Source organism: Larus michahellis, chromosome 16, assembly GCF_964199755.1.
Source record: "Larus michahellis chromosome 16, bLarMic1.1, whole genome shotgun sequence".
Classification (NCBI taxonomy): domain Eukaryota; kingdom Metazoa; phylum Chordata; class Aves; order Charadriiformes; family Laridae; genus Larus; species Larus michahellis.
The window spans coordinates 1,406,827-1,416,511 of NC_133911.1; the positions used below are offsets into that span (position 1 = coordinate 1,406,827).

General features: G+C 62.9%; 1 protein-coding gene across 1 annotated transcript; it reads left to right on the forward strand.

Annotated features, from left to right (window-relative positions):
- The first annotated feature begins 143 nt into the window (after window positions 1–143).
- Window positions 144–8,192, forward strand: P3H1 (prolyl 3-hydroxylase 1). Its single transcript, XM_074560601.1, has 15 exons — window positions 144–668; window positions 1,146–1,298; window positions 1,525–1,714; window positions 2,200–2,331; window positions 3,864–4,003; window positions 4,708–4,797; window positions 4,912–4,964; window positions 5,316–5,437; window positions 5,604–5,731; window positions 5,838–5,933; window positions 6,067–6,217; window positions 6,725–6,842; window positions 7,035–7,110; window positions 7,276–7,416; window positions 7,505–8,192. Exons 1-15 carry the CDS (start codon window positions 183–185, stop codon window positions 7,622–7,624), a joined length of 2,196 nt encoding a protein of 731 aa, XP_074416702.1. The 5' UTR covers window positions 144–182; the 3' UTR covers window positions 7,625–8,192.
- Window positions 8,193–9,685: the final 1,493 nt, after the last annotated feature.

A 9,685-nucleotide genomic window follows, 5' to 3' on the forward strand; every position in this document is an offset into this window, starting at 1 on the left:
CTTCCGCCCACGGGGCGGAGCTTCCGCCGAAGGAGGAGCGCGGCGGCGGGCGCTGATTGGCCGGCGGGGCGGGGCGAGGCGGAAGGGGCGGGGCGAGGCGGAAGGGGGCGGGGCGTGATGAGCCCCGGTGCCCGGTTGGGGGCGGGGCCTCGGCGGGGCGCGCGCGGCCCCGGGGCTCGGCCATGGCGCTGCCCGCGCTGCTGCCGCTGCTGCTGCTGGCGGCCACGGCACCGGGACCGGGAATGGGAACGGGAATGGCACCGGAACCGGGGCCGGAACCGGGGCCGGTACCGGCCGACCCCCCGCTGCCGGCCCAGCCCCCGGACGCTCTGTTCGCCGCCGGCGCCGAGGCGTACTCGCGGGGCGACTGGCCCGCCGTGGTGCTGCAGATGGAGCGGGCGCTACGGGCCCGGGCGGCCGTGCGTTCCCGGTTGGTGCGGTGCCGCCTGCGCTGCGCCAACGCCACGGCGGGACCAGCGGAAGGCACCGAGCCCCAGACCGAACCGGTGCTCCGCGACCTGCTCTTTTTCCGGGGGCTCCTCCGCCGCGCCGCCTGCCTGCGGGGCTGCGGGCCCGCCGCGCCATCCCGGTACCGGCTGGGCGACGAGCTGGACCGCGAGTTCAGCAAGCGCAGCCCCTACAACTACCTCCAGGTCGCCTATTTCAAGGTGCGGGACCGGCAGCGGGACCGGCGGGAGGTGGGGGGGGGGAGGGGGGGTGTCCGGGGCCGGCGGGACCGGCAGCGACCCCGGGAAGGGACGGGGGATGTCCCGGTGCCGGGGGGATGCGGGATGCCCGGAGGGATCCCGGGAGCTGAGTGTGGGACGGGACCGAGAGAACCGGGCGGGGGCGATCCCGGAGCGGGGGGGGGTGTCCTGGGACCGGGGAGGGGCCCGGCTGCCCGCCCCGGCGGGGTGGGGGGTGCCGGCCGGCGGCCCCGAGCCCTGCCCGTCCCTCCCTGCCCCCCCCCCGGCAGTGCCACGTCGGAGCCGGCCGGGGCCGCCCCCGTCACCGCCCTCCGTCCCGGCTGCGGGACCCCCCGGCCACCCTGATGTCCTGGGGACCAGGGTCCCCTCCGCGCCCCCGGGGGGAGTCCGCGCCGTGGGGCGGGCGCTGTCTCACCCCGTCCCTCCCGTCCCGCTCAGATGAACCGGCCGGCGCAGGCGGCGGCGGCAGCGCACACCTTCTTCGTGGCCAACCCCGGGCACCAGGAGATGAGGCAGAACCTGGAGTACTACCAAGCCATGGCGGGCGTCCGCGAGGACGACTTCACCGACCTGGAGGCCAAACCCCACCTGGTGAGACCCCCCCCACCCCTACCCCGCCTTGGGCAGCCCCTCCCAAAGCATCCCCCCCGCTGGGAGGTGACACCACGGCTGTTGGCTCGGCAAGCTCATGAGATGCCACCTTGGTGCTGGAGATCCATCTCCATCCCGTGGGGATCCATCCCCCTGCGGGGACAAGGCGCCCCGGGTGCTCTGTCACAGCGACAGACCCCCCCCATCATTTCTCATCCCTCCACAGACCGAGTTCCGTCTCGGTGTCCGGTTTTACTCGGAGGAGCAGCCAGCCGCCGCCATCCTGCACCTGGAGAAGGCGCTGGAGGAGTATTTTGTGGCGGATGCCGAGTGCCGCGCGCTCTGCGAGGGACCCTACGACTATGAGGGCTACAACTACCTGGAGTACAATGCGGACCTTTTCCAGGCCATCACAGGTGGGAGCCACGTGTGCTGCGTCCCGTCTCAAGAGCTGGGGACAATCCTGGGGGGGTGGTGGTCCCCAAAGAGGTCCCCAAAGAGCTGGGGGGTGGTGGGTCCCCAAAGAGGGCAAACCTTATCCTAAGTTTCGCTAGGAGAAGTGTGGCCAGTAAGTGGCAGGAGGTGTTTGCCCGTGCTTAGCACTGGGGGTGATGCCCAGGAATCCCCCAGATTCCAGAGGGATGTGGAGAAACAGGAGAGGGACCATCAGAGGGGCACCAGGACGCAAGGGTGGGACGCTAAGGGTGGCCATCCTGAGTGTGGCAACAGCCCCACCACCAATCACGCAGAGGTGGGCAACCACCATCCTTGAGGGTTTCCACCACTGAAAAGCTGTCAACAGCCCTTCTGGGAGCGGGAGGTCGGAGTGGAGACCCCTGAAGGTCCTGTCCGCCACCCCTTGGCTGACCGTGTGCGGTGACACGGGGTTTTTCTCCACCAGATCACTACATGCAGGTGCTGAGCTGCAAGCAGGGCTGCGTTACGGAGCTGGCCTCGCAGCCTGGCCGGGAGAAGCCCGTGGAGGATTTCCTGCCCTCGCACTTCAACTACCTGCAGTTTGCCTACTACAACAGTGAGTAGCTCAATGCCTTGTCCTCCGTTGGCCATCGGCGCTGGACATGGCGCTCTTCGTGGGTAGAAATCGTAGACTCACAGAATAGGTTGGGTTGGGAAGGGACCTTCAAAGACCAGCTAGTCCAACCCAAGATGCAGGGACATCTTGCACAAGATGAGGTCGCTCAAAGCCCGGTCCAACCTGACCTTGAACGCTTCCGATGATGGGGCATCCACAGCTTCTTTAGGTCACCTGTTCCAGTGTCTCACCGCCCTCATCAGAAAAAATTTCCTCCTTACGGACAACCTAAACCTCCCCTCTTTCAGTTTAAAACTGTTGCCCCTTGTCCTGTCACTACGAGCCTTGGTAAAAAAGTTGTCCCCGTCTTTCTTATAACCCCCTTTACGTATGGAAAGGCTGCAAGAAGTTCTCTCTGGGGCCTTCTTGTCTCCGGGCTCAACAACCCCAACCCTTTCAGCCCTGCTTCATAGAGGTGTTCCGTCCCTCTGACCGTTTTTGTGGCCTCTTCTGGACCCGCTCTAACAGGTCCACGTTCTTCTTGTGCTGTGGACCCCAGAGCTGGCCGCAGTGCTCCGGGTGGGATCCTATGAGAGAAGAGGAAGCACCACCTCCATCGGCCTGCCGGCCACGCTTCTTGCGATGCAGCCAAGGATACTCTTGGCTTGCTAGGCTGCGAGCGCACGTTGCCTGCTCACGTCCAGTTTTTCATCCACCAGTATCTCCAAGTCCTTCTGCCCAGGGATGCTCTAAACCCACCCGTTCCCCAGTCTTTACTGATACTGGTGGAGGACATTCCACTTGATCTTCATGAGGTTCACGCAGCCCGGCTCCTCCAGCCTGAAATGCAGAACAGAAGAGCTGGGTCTCGCTGTGCCGGGTTGCAGGAGCCCGTCATGTCACTTTAGATGCTCAGTTCCCGGGCAGCTTCCCTTTCCAAGTGAAATAACGGCCTCGAGAAGCATTGTTTTTGTCTCCGGCCACATGGCCACCTCTTGCTCCAAACCACAGAGGCACCCTCCCCCTCCAGAACAGTTAGTTACAACCCGGGCAAATCAACCCCATTTTATTTAGTTTTTTATTCACCTCCTTAGAAAAATCTAAACTGTTTCTATGCAAATCTCTCCAAAAGGAGGGGGGGAAAAAAAAACAGACCGAAGTCCAAGAAGGCCGAAAGGCTGCAAACCCGTAGATGAAAGTGGATCAGGGTGCTTCAGAAAATTGTAGGTCAGCCTGGAAATGGTTGGGTCCTGCTGTCTGGAAATAGGCTTCGAGATGTTTTCCAAGCGAGAAAACTACCCGAGCAACGGCCCGGATTTCTGGGGAGATGATTTCTGGAGGCAGGAGAGCGCCTCGGACTCTTAATTTTGCCTTTGTGGCAGGAGCAATCTTTGCTCCAGGGTATCTGCCCTACTTGGGAGACCCTTTGGAGAACAGCAATGACTTTCTCTCTTGTTCCTCCTCCACACCGGTGTTTGCTCTGTCTCTGATGCTCTCGGACGTGCCGGTAGCAGCCCCGTTTCTCTTTGCAGATGGGAATTACGAAAAAGCCATCGAATGCACCAAAACCTATTTGCTCTTCTTCCCAAACGATGAGGTGATGAACCAGAATTTGGCCTATTACACCGCCGTCCTGGGGGAAAACCTGGCAGGACCCATCCAACCCCGAGAGGTGAGCAGAGACGTCTTCTCCCCTCCTTGGGGACCTTTGCAGAGGTTTTGAGGTCTGTTCTGGATGGGTCTGCTCTGGTCCAGCCACCCTTTGGTGGCAAGGTGGAGAGGAGTGGATGGATGCGAGACCCAACAAGCTGGAAAATAGCTGAGAGAGTGAAAACCGTCGCTGGGAAAATATCTTTGGCCAAGTGAGGGCTTGATGGCTTGCACAAATGGCCCGGCTCTTGTGGGAGAGGTCTGCGAGAGGCAGATGGACAGACTTTTTGGGAGGACCTGAGCCCGCCTCTGCCACGCAGTTCCACAACCGAAGCGCAATTGCTTTAAAAGGAGAGAATTTGGCTTCAAAAGAGCTGGATCCAGATGCTCGGGAGGTGGTGGGCAGGGCTGGATGTCTCTGCCCCACATCAGCTGGAGCAGGGAAAGGAATCTGCTCTGAAAGAGCTTCCTGCAGGAGGGACACGCGTGTGCCTCTGTCTCCCCTGTCCTCTCCCCAGGCCTCGTCCACGCGGGACAGGGAAGTTCATGCAGGATGGGGAAAACCACTTGTTTCCCGGCTGCCAGAGGGACCGGGAAACCAGGGCTGTGGGTCTGGAGCAAGGACTGCAGGAATGATGTAAAGCCTGCACCCTCCTGCCCTCGCTCAGTGTCTTCCCAGAGCCGTCGTGCCATGCCCTCACCCCGTCCCTCTGCCCCTCGCCACAGGAGATCCAGGCGTACCGCCAGCGAAGCCTGATGGAGAAGGAGCTGCTCTTCTTCAGCTACGACGTCTTCGGCATCCCCTTCGTGGACCCGGTGAGTGGTGCTGGACCAGGCTGGACATGGTGGCCAGATGGAAAGGGGATGCGGGGTCTGCGTCCCGGACAGATCGTCATCCAGCTCCTGATGTTGTTGTTCTTCTGGCTGCAGGACACATGGACACCCGAAGAGGTGATACCAAAAAGACTGCGAGAGAAACAAAAGTGAGTTCTCTCCCAGGCTGATGGCCAAGCCTACCCACCGGGGGGGACCAACGGGACGTACCCCTCTTCCTCCATGAGGTTTGGGCCAAAGGCCATGGCCATGGAGGTGCTGTCAGGGAGGGTTTTAGTGTTGAGGCTGGAAGAGCCTGCTGGAGGGCAGCTGCTTGGGGTGATGGGGATGGGTTGGTCCTCTTGAGCAGCTCGGGGTGAGGGCTGCGTTGAGGTGACTGTCTCCAGTCTTGGCTTTGTCACTGGCCCCTGGAGGCAACTTGTCCTGCCCTTGTCCTGGTGCCCCTTGTTCCCGACACGGGGACAGCGGGGCGGTGGAGCTGATGGCTGCCACGCGCCCAGGGTGGAGCGGGAGACAGCAGCACGCATCTCAGAGGAGATCGGCAACCTCATGAAGGAGATCGAGACGCTGGTGGAGGAGAAGGCTAAGGAGTCTGCCGATATGAGCAAGTTCATCCGAGAAGGTGCGGAGGGCCGGGAGGGGAGGTGGGATGGGGACCTCCATGTCCCCCGCTGCCAGCTCACAATCCCTCCGTGTGGATGGTGGCAGGACCACAGCCTCCCCCAGCCCTGTCCCCCAGGGTCGGTGGCACCCACCCCTGTGTCCTCCTGAGCCCGTTTGTGCCACAGGTGGCCCCTTGGTGTACGAAGGAGCCAGTGTCACCATGAACTCCAAGGCTCTGAATGGCTCCCAGCGCGTCGTGGTGGATGGGGTCCTTTCCGCTGAGGAGTGCCGGGAGCTGCAGAGACTGACCAACGTGAGCGCGGGGACGGGAGGAGCGGGGAGGGATGGGGCAGGGGATGCTGAAGGGTCCCGTCCTGCGGCTCAGGAGTCAGGCTGGTAATGCCAGTTGTGTTTTGCAGGCGGCTGCCTCGGCCGGGGATGGCTATCGTGGGAAGACATCTCCTCACACCCCCAGCGAGACCTTCTACGGCGTGACCGTCCTCAAGGCCCTCAAGGTTAGGGTGGCTGCGGGGAGGGGGGAGAAACAGGCTGTGGAGACCAGGGAGGGGGACGGTTTGAAGGCAGGCAGCTGCCTGTGCTTGCCCAAGCTGCCCAGGGCTGAGCCCGTGTCCCATCCGTCCCCCACAGCTGGGCCAGGAGGGCAAGGTGCCCCTGCAGAGCGCCTACCTCTACTACAACGTGACGGAGAAGGTGCGGCACATGATGGAGTCCTACTTCCGCCTGGAGGTCCCGCTCCACTTCTCCTACTCCCACCTGGTGTGCCGCACAGCCATCGATGGTGAGCATGGCCTCGGAGGAGCACAACCCGAGCAGAAGCGAGTCTCCTTCAGCCTCTTGTCCTGTCTGGGTCCTCTCCAACAGCTGGGGTGGTCTGGTCTTGGACCTTTCCTTTGAGACCTCCTTGCTGCTCCCTAACCTCCTCCTTTTCCCAAAGGGAAGGTGTGGGGAGCTTGTCCCTCAGCCCGATTTGGGAAGATGAGCAGCTCTGTTGGTTGCCTCCAATGGGGCAGGTGGCTTCATGCTATAACGGATTTCAGCACCCGGAGGCATTTGGGATTGGGTGCTGGGAGAGGCTGTGTCTGGAGGACCATGGAGGTGCAATGGGACAAGTCAACGGAGGCTTTTGCCATCCAAATGGCCTCTCATGGTCCACACTCCAGCGAGTGGAAGGGCTTTAGGCTACAGGTGACTTTCTTGTCACCTCCAAGCACATGGTGCTTGGGGACAGACACCGGTCCTGCAGGGATGAAAGGGTCGTGACGTGCCAGGTCTTTCTCCACCCTAGAGAAGCAAGAAGGCCGGAGTGATAACAGCCATGAGGTGCATGTGGACAACTGCATCCTCAATGCGGAGGCTCTCGTGTGCGTGAAGGAACCTCCAGCCTACACCTTCCGGGATTACAGGTACCAGTGGTGTCTTATCAGCCAGAGCTTCCCCACCTGAGGGCACCATGGCTTGGTGCAGGGTAGGAGGACAAACCCAGACTGGGCTCTCCTGCCTCTGGCTCCTGCCGTGGTGTTGGGGGAGCTCCCAGTTGCTGGAGCTGTGGCCTGGGGTGATGGTCATCACCTCCACTTGTCCCATGCTTCCTTTAGTGCCATCCTCTACCTCAACGGAGACTTCGAAGGAGGAGCGTTCTACTTCACTGAGCTGGATGCCAAGACCGAGACCGTAAGTAGCTCGGCTCCTTGAGGATCCATGCGCAGCACCAAACCCAGCTCCTGCCGCTGGCCCCATCCCCTGTCCCACCACAAGGGATGGGCTTGGGTTGGGAGGGACCAACTAACCCTGTCACCCACCAAGCGCATCCTGACCGGGGTCTGCCGTCCCTCGCAGGCGGAGGTTCAGCCGCAGTGTGGTCGTGCCGTGGGCTTCTCCTCCGGCTCGGAGAACCCCCACGGGGTGAAAGCCGTGACCAAGGGCCAGCGCTGCGCCATCGCCCTCTGGTTCACCCTGGACCCTCGACACAGCGAGCGGGTGAGCTCCCTCCCCAGCAGTGGGTGGGTATTTCGGGGGGGGGGAGAGGGACAATGGCCACGCTTATCCCCGTGGGTCTGCCCCACAGGAGCGTGTGCAGGCGGATGATCTGGTGAAGATGCTTTTTGGCACGGAAGAGGGGGATTTGCTGCGGGAGACGGAGCAGGAGCCACCAGCTGCCGTCGCGGTGGGGAAGGACGAGCTCTGATGTGCCATGGGGATCAGGACGTCCCTGCTGGGACCAGTGACACCGACATTGTGGCTTCAGCTGTGGGGCTGCCGGAGGGGACCCCCCCCCCGCCCCCAGCCGATGTGGGATGGGGGATTGGGGGATGTTCTGCACCACCCCTGCGGCACCCCGCACCCCGCTGCAGAGCTGACCTGGGGGTATCACAGAGACTCTTGGGGGGGTGACACAAGGGACAAGGGAGGGATGCTCTGTGAGGGGCGAGGACCCCGTGCCACGGGAGCAGCCACGTGCCTTTCCGCTCGGCTGAACCCGCGGCTATTTAAGTGCCTTCTGCAGAAAATGGGTGAATAAATGTGGGGTTTTTTTTCTAAGCTGTCGCTTGCCGAGTGGGGGTTGGAGGCTGCCGTCTGTGTGCCCCCCCCACCGCCGCCTTGGCTGTTGTCCAGCGTTGGGACACTTCCCTCCTTGCAGCCATGCCACCCCCATTTTTGGGGGGACAAGGGGGACTTCTGGGGTGGAGGGAGGTGCCACGGGCGCTGGAGGATTTTTGGCAGGGGCGATGCAACTCCCGCCTCGGCTCCGGAGCATCCCCTGGACCCCGCTCCTGCGGCGTGGGCAGGGACCACGATTTTGGGGAGGAGGGAACCGTCCTTGAACAAGAAGGACATTGAGCACCGTGGCAGACCCGAACAGGACATCAAATTGTTCCCGCGGGTGTCCAGCCCCGGCCATTTCCATAACCATCCGGGGAATGTGAGTAAATAAATCCTGTCCCCCGCCACCGGAGCCGGGCACCCCCATAATATTTGGAGGGGGCGTAGGGCAGGTCCCGTTCCGCATCGGGGTGGGAGCGGGGGGTCCCGGGGGATGGTTTCTCCGGGAGGAATGGATGGTCCTACTGGTGGTTGCCCACCATCCCAGCATCCGACCCCGTCCGGCCGCGCGCGTGAGCAGACTGCTGATGAGGCCGGGGCGGTTAACGATTGCCAGGTCCCGGGGCTGCCACTTTCTTGGTGTCACCAGGGCGGTGGCACGCGTCCCCTCCCACACACACCGTGGGGTGGGGGGGGACGCTGCCGTCAATGGTGGTTCTTGTTGGTGCCACGGCGGCGTGCCTGGATTGCCCCGCGGGGAGGCGAGGGTCAGGCCTGGCGGCGGCGGGGGACAACGACCCCGTTCCCCGCACCCATGCCGAATTCCTGGAGCCACCCCCGGGACCTCTGCGGCTGGAGACGGGGGGGAGGTCCTGGCCCCCGGCAGGGGTGCAAGGGGTCACGGATGCGGTGGGGGCTCACCTCCCCCAGTCCTGCCTCTCTTGGGGACCCCCATTTTCCCCGTCTCCCTCCACTCTTGGGGGTTCTCCATCTCCCCCAAGACCCGGATACCCCCTAGTGCCCCAAAGCTCCCCCCACTGAGACCCAAATCTCTCTCCCTCCGGCCCAAATCCCCCTCTTTCCCTCCCCTGACCCAAGTCTCCCTCCCAGATCCTAAATCTATCCCCAAGACCCAAATCTCCCCCCCGGGCCCCAAATCTCCACCGCCCTCCAACACAAATCTCCCCCAAGGCCTCAAATCTTCCCCCCCCACCCCCGCCCCGATGCAGCCCTCCTCCTCAGGCCCCAAATCCCCCCACCCCAGGATCCCAATTTCCACACCCAGTATCCAAATTCCCTCCCCCAAACCCCAACCAAATCTTCCACTTGGGACCCAAATCTCCCCCCCCCCCCCAAGAATCCCCATCCCCCTCCCTCTGGCCCCAAATTCCCCCCCTCCCGGCCCAAAATCTCCCACTCAGGACCCCAATCCCCTCCCTCCAGCCCAAAATCGCCCCCTCCTGACCCCAATTTCCCCCACCCCCGGGCCCAAATCTCCCACTCAGGACCCCAATCCCCTCCCTCCCTCCAGCCCCATATCCCCCCCTCCCCTAGCCCCATATCTCCCACTCAGGACTCCAATCCCCTCCCCCCCCCCCAAATCTCCCACTCAGGACCCCAATCCCCTCCCTCCAGCTCCATATTCCCCCCTCCCCTCGCCCCAAATCTCCCACTCGGGACCCCAATCCCCCCCCCCCGGCCTCAA